Source organism: Necator americanus, chromosome X (genome assembly GCF_031761385.1).
Source record: "Necator americanus strain Aroian chromosome X, whole genome shotgun sequence".
NCBI lineage: Eukaryota > Metazoa > Nematoda > Chromadorea > Rhabditida > Ancylostomatidae > Necator > Necator americanus.
In genome coordinates, this window is record NC_087376.1 from 29670601 (window position 1) to 29686516 (window position 15916).

Genomic DNA, 15916 nt, shown 5'->3' on the forward strand with positions numbered 1-15916 from the left:
GGCCCTCTTTAGGGCCACAATTGTTTACGAATACAGTTATTTGAAATGTGATAAATCTTGTGTTGTTTTTTATTCCTGTTCAAAGTGTTGAAAGTGTGAGCTCGGAAATGGTGGCAGCCAACGATTCTTTGGTGATGTACTTCTCTCAATTGTGTGGTTAAGGCTGAAAATGGTGTCCGAAATAGGCGCCGGAAAGGAGGAATTCATTAAATGCTATCTCTTCTCCAGCGTTTAAAAACCAGGAAAATGGGTATATTGTAGTGAAGCGCTCTTTTCCTTGTATCATTATTAATCACATCTTTGCTGTTGAAATTAATTTGTAGAAGCTGATGTTTGAGCAGATTTTCCAGGGACTTGAAGCAAAAGACTTATTTGGTTGGTGTTTGCATTTGTCTTTCTTTTCTTCTTTGTTATTTATTGTTTCATTTTATGGACTATTCATGGGCTTTTCAACAGCATCCACATCAAAGTTTGAGGCTCATTAGTTATGGATGAGTTCGTGTTTTCCCTGAGAGCGAATGCCTTATACGTTGCGGTCTGTTTTATGTATTAATCAATTCTCCAGAAAAGAAGCACCATCAATCCAGTGCCTTCACCGGATTGTTCCTTAGCGCTAGACAATTTCTTTTCCCATTAACTTTTCAGATGTTACACCTGGTAAAAAAATCTTACACCTGGTACCGGTTCCCATAAAAATTTAATTATTTTGATTAGTACGTCGTTTTTCGTCTTTTTAACAGGTTATAAGTAAGCCAATAAAAACAATATGTTAAATTGGTAACCTTTAGTGAAACAATGAATTCAAATCCTTGAATCCAAAATATATTTGCTGGGATGTTTATGACCTCCTTACATCAATTAAATGAGCAGGATGTTTGATCTTCTCTCCGGTGGCTCAGCATTGATCGGATTAACGCAAGATCAAAGATCTGAAAAATAGCTACGTAGAATATAATTTATTAAGGAAAACTATAAGAGAGCAAATTTAAGAACAGTTGGCTTTCAAGATTTAATTAGAGCTACAAGTTAAAGAAAAGGAAAAAGAGTGGTTTTATTTTTAGTTCAACGTGAAAAATTGCTTTATTTAATAATTAACCTCGGTGAATTATAAATAATTCTACATGGCTAGGAAGAAATAAGGCAAAATGCTCTTTTCTCTCCTACCAATAATATTAATATTATACTCCACAGCTATGCCAATATACTTTGAAAAATAATGTTCAAACTGCTTTGAACGATGCAGAGGTTATGTGTTGAAACGGACGGTGCGGTCGTATTAAAAAGTTAAGTAAAGTTAAAGTATTTATGTATTTTTTCACGATTAATGGTGTCCCGAAAAGAATGTGGCAAAGGACGAATACAAAAATTTATAGTAATGGTAAAGTGAAGTTCAATTTAATAATATTATCAGTAAATACATAGAGAAAAAAAAACAGAAAAGACTAAAACGAGCAAAGATTAGTCCCGTATAAGTATACAAAATGCTAATATATTATATAGTTTAATATATTATTTTACATCACCCGGATCCTCCAATACCGCTATAAATGTACCTATAATTTTATTTCAGATTGTTTACATCCCATTTTTTAATCTCACGGACATGATTACAAACGGATTGTTTCAAAAAGTGTTTTAAAAAACGCGTCATGGCTACAAAAAAAGAGACAGACATGTTTTTTTTGTATTGTCATGACGTTATCTGCTATGTAATTGGTTTATTATGTAGAAATAAATGTTCCATTAAAAATAAAATTGAAATATACCATGCCTCATCGGTTGTTAGGTGGGACATTTATTATGCTTCTGGCTCTTTCCATTCCTATTACGGTTAGATTTGAGCCTGAACGCAGACCTCACTTTGATTTTAAACGTATCTTCGGTTCTCTTGACCCTCAGCGATAGTCCACCTAGTTATCTGTTAGTTAGGAAAGTTCCGTACATTTCAATCAACGTTACTAGAATTGATGGATCTAACAAATGTACGATCCAGGAAATTGCACATTAGAAAAGAGGTTTCTTCCGTAATTGAGTTTTCGTAATATCCTTCGGTACCTTTAATTTTGAAATTTTCGCTGATAAGTTCCCATATCAAATACTTACGTTTAATTGAGACTAATTTTTCCTTGCGATCCAAGATTTTCTTCCATTCTTGTCTCTCCTACAAGAAAACTAGCAACTTTAATGAAATCAAAGGTCCTTTGCGATAATGACATAAAGGAATGACAGTGAAACATTCCTCTTTATTCTTGTATTTTAAGGTGGTCCCATATGTCAATTTTCTTTTCCTTAAAAAAAAACTTCGAAAAATTTCAGTAGAGGATCGATTTCAGTTCAAGCACAAGTGACTTCCCAAATACTCTTTTCTATAATTTTTTAAAATTACATCTCCGAAAAAAGGTACAATATTTGATGATGTTTTTTATTTCATAACTTTTGTATTGCCGTAATTCGCAGAAGCCTCGTTCTTTCTATCAGATCAAATATGATTTTCAGTGGGTAACGCCATGGGGCTCCGATGCATGTAAAAGACTTCCTTCGCTATTTCATATAACCTAAAAAATTTTCCAAACTTCTTTTCCGGATTTCAAATATTTGTTTGCAATTCATCCCTAGGGTGGTTGTTCACTTTGATTGATATCTCGTATACCTGGTTAACCTCGATCATTTTATGAAGCTTCTGACGTAGAGCAGATGAAATAATATATAATCGACTGGATTTGGGAGAAATAGTGGCTATCCAGAAGTGAGGGCGCCAGGTATAATCTTCTAGACTCCTTTGCTTCACTATTACGTGGTATTGTTGTGTTCTGTGCTCTAGAAATCAGAGTTTAAAGACAGTGTTTCACATAACTGACGTAGACGGAAAATACGTGGGAAAATATAGAGTTCGGAGTGCAGACTAAGATTATGAGCGTGGCTCCGCTCAATTCGCTTTAATCGTCCTGAAAAATGGCGTGTGAACCGCCTTTGTTCCTACGACGTGCGATAGAACGCTTCTCTATGTGCAGGTCCCGGTCTCTCAGCTGCCTATTCACTGGTTCTACTTGAATTGGCTGATGAAGAGACCTCATTGATTTTTAACCGCTAGCTCGTGGATGTGGAGCGTGCAGAAAGTGTTTTCACATACGTGGTTGGAACAAATACAGTTCTTTTTCAGGACGATTGAGGAAAATTGTGTGGACCCACGCTTATACTCAATATTTGCCAGCATAAAGCCAAACGTTTACAGTTTTGTGATACGCTACCTTCAATAAAACTAAGGCTGATCCCAGTTTTTTTTACCTAACCCATCCATAAAATAAATGCCTTAGGGCTACCTATCACTGCTATCACAGAAGATAAGATATAATAGGTCAAAGTGATCGTTTCTCTCCCATGCTCTGATCTTATGCGTGACCGGTTAGTGTTTGTTCCATAAAAAGGTAATTGCTATTCGTTTACAAAAAAAAAAACAGCAATTCCTGGATTGCACTCTTTTAAATATCCAGAGATGATCATGAGATAGTATGGATCGTGTCAAAGGACATCGCATTTTCGTTAGTTTTTGATTTACAAGTCATGGTACTTGAAGTAGTCTACGTGTTGTTGTGGATTTTGTCTTCAAAAATAAAAATGAATGTCTTTTCACGAAAGAAAATAACTAGAAGTCATACTTTTTACGATTTCATGTCCTTACTAATTGATCAGCTCTTCTCTTATTGATTTTTAATGTTCTAGTTTTATGATTTCTGCATTTGAGAACTTCCATTTTTGTTTGTTACTTAAAAACACTTACCTTTAGAGATGATGGATTCGTTAGTTGGGCACGTCTTCCTTCCTTTCCCGTGCTTTCTTGGCTTGTTAGGTTGTCCGGAAGAATGCGCGTAAGGGTCAGGTCAATCACTTTGCTGTTTAATGCACACTGGGTGGTCTGACCTATTGCACTACCTCGTTCACAAGAGTTATTCTCCTCATCCGATTCAATGATTCGAATCTCTAACTTATCCACATCTGTCTGTAGGAATCTCTTGCTATCTTGTTTAGTGTTTCTTAGAGATGTACAAAATCACTTCCACAAATCCATATCTATTTATAGGCGCACAAAAATCCTTATTTTTACCATTTATAGCGCAATTAATTCAATTCTTTCATTTTGTTATTCTGTACAAACATACAATTCGTGCAAGAAACTATTGTTGCACTTTAGTTTTCGTAAACAGCTGTCTTCTGGCTGATCGATTCGTCGTCCGTTTTTCCTCACCGCATGCCCTCATTATTGATCTCTTTTCACTCGCACGTTGCATAGCCAATGTAATACTGGTTTCATACTGACTAGTTATTGGAATTTTTACACGATTACGAGATTTTTTTTTCCCTCTTCGCTTATGAGGAGGACTATGCAGTCGATCGATTTCTTCTCAATCTTCGGATTTTTTTAAAGGAAAATGAAGGTTGCTTCTTTTTATTTATAATGTTATTCTCTATTCTTTTATTTGTTGATTGCTCAGATTGCGTCCTCTACAAGGTTACTGTATTTAACATATTTAACGTAGCACGGAGGAATTGGTAACAATATATTTCCTTATATTTTTTTTTACTATGAATCTCGTATCTAATATCTTGTAATAGTTCCAGGAAGGCACCTCATCCATCCTTATACAGTAAAATAAACAAAATAAGTAAAAAAATAATTGTGGAGACATTTAATTCCACATATAATCCCTGTATGTATGGAAATATTCGCTTAAAAGATTTCTATCGTATCGTCAATTATTTTTTGTTACCACTGTGGAACCAGTCACTGCTTCTATTTATTCAACTGGCGTAAGAGTGTATATTATCCTCAATTGAGTCCGTGGATCTGTAAAATCAACGGATTTTCTGCTCATTTCCCATTTGAATAGACCTTTAATAGTTTTTTTTTTAAATTCCCCATTACATCTTATTTGAAAGATTTTTTCTTTCCTTAGAAATGCGTTATTTCCTCATTTCTCCGAACCATATACTAGCGCTGGTTCTATTCTTAACATTTTTCTTTTTTTTTTTCTTAGAAAACATCAGAATAGAAACGAAATATGAAGATATGATGGCTCATAGATGAAGGTTTACTTCTCATTAGTGTCTCTATATTAATAAAATGATTGGAATGAAATGAAATACTTCTCGATTTCACTACTTCTGTGTACTGATTGGAAAACATGTTCGTGTGGATTTTCTTTTTCCACATAAGATTAGATCGTTCTGTTTCTGTGTAATTTTTCGTTCAGTGTCAGTTGTTATATCCGCTGAAGAATCGTTATGCGTCATTAAAGTGTTCGAAAGAAGGAGTGATGGATTTTCAGGATCTCCACAAATATCGTTCTTTGCTGCATATTCAGCAAAAGCATACGTGCGTGTGCGTGTTTTCGGGTTATTTCTACATCTGAATGACACCTCAAAGAGGTTCTCCTTGCAATAAAATCACTCATCAATTTGCCTCGTTCATATACATTATCGAATCATGCCATTCCTGTCCTGTCACTTTTCTTTTTTCGACGGAATATTTTGGTTTTAGCCAGCGGTGTGTTTATTTTTATATCGAAGTGCAGTGTATGTTCGATGACCTTACAAGGTCTTTAAAGGTTCCTCCTGAGTCAGTGAAAGTTTTGCAGCACTTTTCAATCTTTTGAAAATGTCTTTGCAAATTAGCAGTGACATTTCAACTAATTCAATTTATTTTCTACCGTAGTCACTTGTTCAGATCATGTTAAGAGTACTTTTGGGGCATTTTTCTAAGCGAAACTTTTTGTTCTACGGCTGCAGCAGAGGTCTCCTTAGATTTCAGCCTGGAACTTTGTCTTTCCACCACATTTTACTATCGAGTTTCAAGTTATTGTATTCAAATTGCTTACTCTTTGTAAGGAGCCGAATTTCGGCTTCCAGAAAATTCCTCGAATGTTATTGTTTTAAACGGCTGCATGTTTTGTACGCCGTTACGAAATTGTCCTTCTGAAGGCTGTCTGTACGTTTATTTTACACTTTCTTATGATTTAAAAAAGTGTTTAACTATTTTTGTAAACATTATATTTTACATTATGTGTAAGTGAAAAGAAATAAATGGAGTTGATACATTGCTTAGGATTTTCGAAAGAATTATTTCTATGGAATTTTAGTAATTTTTGCTAAATTATTAGACTATCAGACTACTATTAGACTAAACTATCAGATTATTCACCCAACATTTTGTCAGTTTTCAGTTGATCAACTATTTTTATTACCTTATTGTAGCAAATAACTTTTACATAATGTGCTATCTCTGGTATATTTGACTTTTTTTCTGGTATTTTTGGAATTTATCATGTTAGAAATATTTGTTTTCATTATCATCCTAATCTATAGCTTTTAGCAAAATTAATTCACCTTACTTCGTACTTTTATCTTATCGTACGAAGCTTTACGTCCGTGGTGTTTGTTCGTTCATGTTACGTGGTGTTTTGATGGGATTCCTAGAGCGATGCACTTCGGAGAAATCAACAAAACGAGTGAAGATCCTTCTGGAAAACACGTTTGAGTGATTCGAACAGTTGGCGAAGCGTTCGTCGAGCGAAGCTTTTTAAGTTTTTCAAATCTTCATCGAAGAAATTTTACAGACACATTCATTTTCTTAACATTTTGTTATGGTTCCTTTATTATTATTTTATTAAATTCTTTATCTTACATCTTTTTTTTTGACATGGAACTATTTCTTTCAAATCAATCCAAAAAGAAATGTTGTCTTTTGAAAACATCTACCATTTCCTTATCAGTTCTTCACACTGCATTCACTATCATGTTTTCTGATATCTGGATTCCATTACTTTCAATCTTCCTGTTATAGTACAATAAGGATATTATTTCTTTTCCTTACTAATTAGTGATATCCTTCAATTTTTCTCGATTTTTTTTTTGTAATGAAATTGTAAGCAAATTGAATACGTGCCCTTCTGATAATTCGACTGACACACAAACGATTCCAATCTGGTTTCGCAGTGGTTCGCTCATTTTTTTAAAGCTTCGTCAATATCTAGTAAAAAAACTATCCGGAAAATTTTAAGGAGAGAAAATAAACCAGTTGACCTTCTCACACAGTTGATAGAGCGAAAGAAACATGAGGAGAGAGGAGCAAGTTTACAAGAGAGGAGGTATGTAGCTGGCTAAGCAGGACCTCTTATCTTTAAATACAATGTTTTTTCTTCATTTTTCAAGAACGTAGAACCAGAGTTGTGCTTAATCGCAAAATTTAATCTACGATTTATTGATTTTTCACGTTTGGATGGTCCTTCTTCGTGTTGCAGTGTGGAGAATGTGGAAGAAATTAATTCTACGCACATTAAAAACTACATTTTATGCGCTTCAAAGAAAAAAAAAAAGAAAAAGAGGAAGGAAAAGCAGAGTTCTGTGGAAAAGGCAGAAAATAGCATATTTTATGAAATTAATTATTAAAGGATATAGCTAGTTTTTGGATCAGTAGTGAGCGCAGCGAATCAGTAGTGCGGTTCAACCCCGAGTGTTTATGGGATTTGTAGGATTCTTGTTGGGAGGTCTGGATGTTCGCCACAATGAATATTTAAGGCATCACCCCACGAATCTGAGGTGGTGCAGATTTCAGGTGGAGTATTCGTATACTGGATGGGAGATTACGGAGAGGGAGGTGAATCCGTCCATTTCTTGCTAATTGCCGTAAAAAACGGCCCGGAAGATGCGGCGCCGCACAAGACTGGCGCGCTCCAATCGAACCTCTTGTACGAAATGGTGCGCCAAAACGAATGAAGCCGTATCTTCCGGGGCGTTTTTTACGGCAATTGGGAAGAAATGGACGGAATCAACCACCTCTCCGTAGACTCCCATCCTGTTTACGAATACTCCACCTGAAATCTGCACCACCTCAGATTCGTGGGGTGATGCCTTTAAATGAGGTCGAATGTCTAATAAGTTAGTGTTTTTGTAAATGAATCATTTGCTTATAAAATCTCAACGTGTACAAGTTTAAATTCTTATTATTTTTTTTAAAGAGATTAAATGAGGAGAGAGAGAGAGAGTTGACGAGAAGCCAGTTGACATGAAACGAGTTTTCGTGTGATGTCGAACGCGTTTCACCGCGTTTCGTCAGGCAAACAACGTTTACCAGGGGCTGATCGTCGGATGATGATTAAACTGTCGACATTAACCGGTGTCATCATGCTAACCGGGTCGAATTTACAACATTTCATTTCACATCATTTTTCATCGCACTTTAAATTCTTGCGCTCAAACTATTCGTCGGTGACATTCTTGAGTTCTACGCCAAACATGCTTCCACTTTCCACCGTAGCCGACCCTACTCTCTACAATTCTGCCGTTTTGAATAACAGCACATAACAATGGAACGATTTTAATAGTTTACAGTATCTATCTATTAAACATAACCTGTTTTTACAATTGTGGAACTAATTAGCTGATACTTGTCGTATTACTTTTTTTTTTGTTCATAGCATATAAATACTACAATGTTAATACATATAGGTACATAAACATACTCTTTTGAAAAAAAACCCATTCTCTTGTATTTTAGATTGTATCATATCTGTATTAAGTATTATTTCATCGAGAATTTAATTTTTACTCAAGTTCTCATCTAGACAAATCTTAATGAGACTCCCATATTGTATAGAAACATTGTATTTGAAAATATTCCTACTTTAAAAAAAAAAAACTTCTTATAACTGTATTTATTTCAATATAAATTTGAAAAATGAGGAATTACTGGAATTTCAAACGCTCTACTTCACTTTTCCTTCATTCTAAGGTCATCGCCCCCAATTTGCCATTGTTTTTCTGCATTTTTTATACTTGTACTTTAAAGATTTCCTTTTACTTACAGTAATCTCCTTTGTTTAGAATTTTCTTACCGTTCACCTATTTGGAACGTTCTAGATTGTTTCTTATTTTCGATGTACTTATGAATACAAAGAAAAAAGAATATTTGCAGCAATTATACATAGTTTATGCTTCGTTTGTTTCCTTTGAAAGTCTTCAATGTCTCATTTTCACAATTTTTCCCTGTGTTAGGCCTACTAAAGCCAAAATGAACTTAGAAATAGATTTTCATTTTGCTATAACAACATACAAGTAAGTAGGTAAATGTAGATAGTATAAAAATATAGGAAGGTAATTGTAGAAATTTAACCAAATTAAATAATAAATTTTTCCGTTCAATATTTAAAAATTTTGTTATTTATTAAGAATTACATGTTATGAAGATATTTTATAACAGAATATCTTACAATCACAGGTTATTTAATAAAATCTACTACTTTATTCTCTGGTTGTAGTATGGATAAATGATTACGAGAAAATAATTTGGATCCCTTCTAATTTTGAGAAATGCTCCTTTGGAGATATATAAAAAACCGTTATTTGTGGTTTTTTTTTCCGGATTTGTTGCAAATGATCTCCTACGGCATCCCAGTCTACTCCTTCTATCATTAGTCTTCCAAAAATCCTATACAGTTCATAGTTGATTTTTGAAAATTCCTCAGTTTATAAGTCTCCTATCAATCAGTTATGTAGATCTCAAAAATTCTGGAACTAAACTATGAACATGAACATTTCAATTAGTTTAATAATCAATAACAATTATTTTAAAGTGCTGTTTGTTATTTTCTCTTCCGGATGATTGGTATTTATTTATTTTGTCACATGCGCACGTACTTTACTGCTATTTTTATCGGATGGCAGTGACCAGTACATGTGATCCTGATGATTCATAACGGTTCCATAGTTGATTCACACATTATTTTTAGTTCTCGCTGTAAAATCGTCCAAACATATTTTTACGGACACAATTTTGTTGTACTTTTAGCTTTGTTTTGATGCAATATCTGAATTCTTGTTAGAACCACTTCTTCCTAACTTTATTTTGGAATTTCGATCAAGTTTTTTCGAAGATATTTCTAGTATTAATCTTATTTTACGCCTACATCAACTCTCCTTCTATTTTTACTTTAATTTCAATCCTTAATATTTATAATGAATAACAGTAATGACAATAATCGCGGCTACTTACAAGGGGCGAGTTCAAGTAAAAAAAAAAAAAAACTGCTTCCAATAAACATTCCCAATTCTTTTCGTGTACCTAATATTTTTGTTCGCCAGGATTTCACATTTTACATCTCTAATCTCTTATCTGAGATAAGTTCAATGAAAAATTCTCTTCTATTGTCGTTTCATATTGTGCGGAGAATCATTAGTTTTTTTTTTTAAATTCGTCCTCCTTTACTCTGCTGCAACAAAAAGGAAAGTGTGATTTTGTATATTTTCAGTTTTTATGTGTGAATTCGCGTCAACCTCCACTCTTCGACAATTTGAGGTTGTTCTCTGTGGCGGTTCACTGTTTGTGAATGCACATTGGATGGCGGAATTATCACCATACTTCAACAGGTGATTTATCCTTACTTAAGAAGTCTTAAGTTAATTCGTTGGATTTATGTCTTCTGGAATTATCGCTCCTGGAGTGCATAAGTTACAGTATTATTTGTAGTTTTCTTTCCTAACAGGACCACTTTGAGAAGTAATGAACAGCTTCACTTATGTTTACATGAACGACTGCGATGCGTTCGCGGTTGGGGCAAGGAACTGAGCGAAGAGGGAGGTGTCCATGTTGAGGAGATGACATAATGAGGTTTAGAGTCCGGAGGCGCCTCCGGTGACGGTTAAAATTAACCAAATTTTAATAGCCGCGTCTGCTTAAGATTCATTCAACTTGTTCAGTATAGCAGAGAAAACGAATTTCCAAAAAAGAAAGTGAAATTGTTGGCAAATATGACATTAATGGAAGGTCATGCACGAATTCTTCCAAAGGCATTCATTTAAATTAACATGTTATTATTGCAAAAATTAAACTGCAATATATTTGACTTTAATATGAAATTAATATTAATATTAACGCGACATTTAATTAAAATTGATAATTAAATTGTTTCCTATGAAACACTGTCACTTCTCAACTACATATGTCGTCAGAGGATTAGCAAAGAAAAAAAGAAGAGTTGAACTTTCTCCTATACTTATTTCTAATTTCTTCTGTATTTTTTTCTAGGATTTGCTTCGATCAAAATTTTACGGAAGCACGTGAAGGATGTGTACATATCAAGGATGTTGACTATGCTGATGTGGTCGCAATGTTGGAGTATATTTGCCCCGATGCTAATTATTTGCGACAAAAACGTATTGGAGGTAAAGAAAACTCCCACTATCATGTTAGTTTTTCCCCCCACAATAAAAATTCATAGTTGCATGTCGATGGATTTCTGCAAATCCGTAAATCATGCTAGTTTTATCCTGAATGAAACATAACTTTAAAAACGTCATCTCCGCTTTTCTTACCGAACCTTTTTTTTGGGAAGAAAAGTCGAACTTCTATAACATTAATGTACCCTAATTTTAATTATTTGTACAAATCTAGTTTCATAGAAAAGAAAATTGAATCAAATTAAAGTAAAAGTTTGGTTAAGTTCTAGTTAAGTTTAAGTTGAATAAAATATACAAACAAATATGTAAAACAATAAAAAATAAAAATAATGAAATAAATAAACAAATATAATATAAATATACAAACATATAGATGAACGTGAGAAAAACTCCATAATAAAAGGAAATTGGATCCACGAAAAAATCTCCCAATTTCCTATCAGAAACTTCAAGGATTATCCTGCTGAGACCAGGTGGCCTTTTACACGAGAAACTAGGATACTTTTTGCAATTCCATAGTTGGCAATCTTAGCAGAATCTGAACAGAATCTCCTTAGGAATTTCATTTGATCAGTTGTTTTTTTTAAGAAGTAGGGGAAATTAAAAGAAATTCCGCATTACAGTTCTATTCAATAGTAAACGTTACATTTTCAGACACAAATCTCGCTGCACTGATCCATTGCTCACACCGGTTCCAGATCCCATCGCTTCAACGAGAATTATATCAATACTTGGAAAATGAAATGCCATCCGAGGATTGCAAACTTAAACCGGAAACGCTTGCCGATGCTATCGCTGAAGCGCTTAATGCTCATTTTAGGTAGAGTTCAATCTCGCTTAATCTCTCTCTCTCAATTATTAAAATATAAAAATATATAAAATATGTATATTTTTCAGTCCGAAATTCATAGCTCACATGTACAAAAAATTTGGAGAACATGGACTTGATAAAATGCAGGAAGCGTTGAAAAATATGCCAAATCCTTTAGCGGAAACAATTTTGAGTGAAGCTCGAAAGTATACGGTAATTTTTCGGGATCTTTCATTATGTCATTCGTTTTTATTTACTATTCGTATCCAATATTTTTTTTAGCCTGTAATCACTCAAGAGCCAATATCGTCCACATATCATTGGAATGATTTTTCCAGACGAATGTTTTTCTAGACGTACATTGATCAACCGGTGCTATTGACGAGCTCATTTTTGAGTATTTTATCTGTCATGGGTACTAATACAGTTCATCATTCATTTTATTGTATTGTAGATACATACAGTATGTTGTATAGGCTAGTATATAGTGAATACATAGTGTATATGTAGTTTTTTTCTTTTTCTTTTTCTTTTCTTTTCTTTCTTTTTCGCTCATCTAATAGTAATAGATTATTTCGTTGATCTGTTCTAAATGAAGAGACTCTGATGTGGCCGCTTTGCTGCTATGATTCGTAAAATTTTCCGTTGAATTTCCTTGACTAGCTTTTCATTTCTTGTTTGTATTCGGAACTAAAAATTATTTCAAAAATTCAATGAAATGATTGTTGAGAAAGAAAGAGAACAATTCCCTGACAAAGTATGTGAAATCTCTGAAAAAAAAATCATTGAAACTATTCGTAATATGTTATAATGAAAATGTTCCAAAAATTCAGGTCAATGAGCTATCCTAACCTATCTCAGAGACACATTATTTCTCAAATAATAAATATACAGCACATGAAAAAGTAATGAGAAATAATATTTATGAGTATGTGATTATGAATTTATGAATTTTATTGCGAATTTTATGGATATTTATGTATGTGGGAGACTAGTAAAACTTGACGAATCATATAATATTAAAAAAATGTACAGGATAACGGATACTGTTTTGATTTCACTGATTACTGTAATGAGTTTATCATGTCATTTGCTTTTACGTAGCAAAATACTTTTCCAGTGAAATGGTTTCACTACTTAAACTGGGTCCCAAGTCTCAATTCTTATTTTTTTGAAAAATCTCCACCAATCTCCGAGAATTTAAGGAGGATGTTGTTGAAATTTTGACTTTTTTTATCAAACAATTTCTATATCTGTACAATCCTGACCACTTGAGTCAGCAAGTAAAATATTTGCAGATGTTGATTCCGTGACAACAGTTCGTATTTCTTGTTTCTTTATAGGTGCTCGAACACTGAACGTTCGTTGAGTTTTCCTAGCTTCTCCAGGACGAGCCTAAACACTGACTACTATAAGAACCACAAATAATTTCCGAAGGAGAAAATTAAAAGATAAATTTGTACTAACATGTACTGTCCATGCTCTGTTCAAAGGTGGTTTCTGTCGTTTCCTGGCACCACGTCTGTATCGCTTATCTCCGTTTACATTTCCGTTGTTACTGCTTTCTTCTTCTTCCCAGAAACGCCTCCTTTCTAAAGTTTTTTTTTTACTATATATTCTGTTTTGGCTGAAATCTAACTCTGGTGGTCCGAAAAAGATTGTGACGTAGACGTCAGAATGTTAACTAACTGGTTAAAATCTGTACCTAATTTACTTCCTCTTCGTTAAATATCTGCTTGGAATTTTACTTCGTGAAGGAAAAGGGAAATTCCGAAAAAAAATGATAAAAGAATTTTCAGGTCCGACAGCATTGGTCGTCATCAATGATTTTTAGCCAAATTTTAAACTGATTAGTTTCTAATTGAAATTCATAGAGGATTATTTTTATTAACGTTGTGCACCCACAATGAACCTCGAACATGCATTTGCTCAATAATCAGTCAAGATATAAAGATCAAAATAAATTTTTGGAAAAATAAATAAATAAATAAATCGACAATTACTGTGCTAATAAAAGGTGTAAGCTTATTGAAATTTGAGAAGAATGAACAAATCGATTACTGAAATTTTGGCGTTCGCCTAGTTCTACCATCATAGAATATGTATTGGAATTTTTTATTAAAAAAATTACCTCTGCTATAAAATTGGAGAAGGCAATTTCGGCAAGGATCGGCCTTGTAGCCATACCTAAAACCTGTATTTTTTTCTGGAAGAATGTCTCTTTGCCATTTCGACGACGAGAAAATGTTTTTTCAAATCATTTCATTAGTAGATTGCGCCGGGTGTAGTTATTACTGAAAATTGATTACCACCCCCTCTTCCGAGAAAAAAAAAACTTGAAGAGCTGACATTGTCAAAGTTGTCAAGAATTCAAAATGTAATAAATCTCCCGTTTCCATATCAAATTCATCTTTCAAATTTATGAATAATTGAGACCGGCCATGACGTCAATCCTGTTTCAAAAAACCAAGGATATTTGATACTTGGGAAAAAAAAAACACAAGGTGAAATTCTTGCTGCTCCAGTCGAAGTAAGTATTGAATTATAATAAAAATCTTAACTATATAATTTTATAAACCTGTCAATTATCCATTGCACACATTTTGGATTCCCACAAATAGAAGGTGATATAATCCAGAAAGCCACTGATACTGTAGTACCAACAACGGAGAGTAACGCAAAATAGAGACCAAAATTCCACCTAAATAAATTCTTGAATTTCTGAAAGTGGTTCCCTTGGAAGATCTTCAGCTGAGAAATCATTTAAAATACATAAAATATTCAGGAAAGACAAAGAAGGTAAAGAAATATCGACAAATATTGGAATCATAACAGAAAAGAAAAGAAAAAACGGTAAAATATTAGAAAATATTAATAATTAAAAGATTGAAATTGAAAATATTAATAATTAATTGATCAAAATATTAGAAAAGAAAGACTTAAAGTGAAAGAAAAGAATCATTATCTTTAATCACGAAGAATCACACAAATATGTTAGTATAAATAATAAAGTAGTACCGTCATTACCGTATTAATATCTAATTTTACAACGTTTGAGTACTTATATCCTACAACATATTGGATTTCTTCCATACAGAATATACCGTAAACCCTAAATGATCACATACCTTTCCAAATCGATAAATGACAAAATAATTCCGACTAAACCAATTGTGAAGCAAATGAATGTCGCTAGACAGGCATAGAACATCGGAAAATTTCAGGACGTGCTGAGTTTATCGCATTGATCGTGGAACAGTACTAAAAATAATGTGGTCCTGGTATATAGAACATAGATCACAGCGTAGTAACAGAAGCATCCAGAAGAACAACACATATCCTATGGATTTTTTAAAATTTTCAAATTAATTTGTCGAGAGAAACCGCAACTATCGATTAAGAAAGCGGCAACAGTAAAAACGAGAGCACATGGAGGCTGAGAATTGAATGAGGACCGAGAAGAACAGAAACAAGATGTTAATCCATAAAATTATTAAGGAATACGAAGAAAACTCCAGTTAAAATGTAATTTTTTGCATTAATTTAAAAGCTATCTGTTTGATTCTGAACAAATAGAATTTGAATTAGCAGATCCATGTAGATCAATCCTGTCCTTGATGCACTACTGAGAATCCTACAACTCGCTAGCACATTCCGTGGAAAAAAATGAGCAAGGATCTAATAAAGAAGAAAAAAAGTTTTTTTCTTAAAAAATAAAACCCACTATAAAGAGAAACTCTCCCGGAAGTGATTTTATTTTATTTTTTGTTGTACTCGCACGCTTCCAGAACTTTCACAGAACTTTTAGAAACTCACACCTTAATCTAATAGATGTTGAAAAAAAAAGGATGAACTGTCAGGATGATGTCGTATTGG

The 15916-nt window shown here is 33.5% G+C and overlaps 2 protein-coding genes across 2 annotated transcripts; one reads left to right on the forward strand and one right to left on the reverse strand.

The window, feature by feature from the left end:
- Positions 1-7108: 7108 nt before the first annotated feature.
- RB195_025882 (uncharacterized protein) lies at positions 7109-12394 on the forward strand (the record flags this gene model as incomplete). Its single annotated transcript, XM_064214206.1, has 6 exons — positions 7109-7142; positions 10302-10419; positions 11078-11214; positions 11884-12049; positions 12127-12253; positions 12323-12394. The coding sequence occupies 6 exons, from the start codon at positions 7109-7111 to the stop codon at positions 12392-12394; spliced, it is 654 nt and encodes a 217-aa protein (XP_064070087.1).
- Positions 12395-13276: 882 nt separating this feature from the next.
- Positions 13277-14225, reverse strand: RB195_025883 (uncharacterized protein; the record flags this gene model as incomplete). Its single annotated transcript, XM_064214207.1, has 2 exons — positions 13277-13435; positions 14172-14225. The coding sequence occupies 2 exons, from the start codon at positions 14223-14225 to the stop codon at positions 13277-13279; spliced, it is 213 nt and encodes a 70-aa protein (XP_064070088.1).
- Between the last annotated feature and the right edge of the window lie 1691 nt (positions 14226-15916).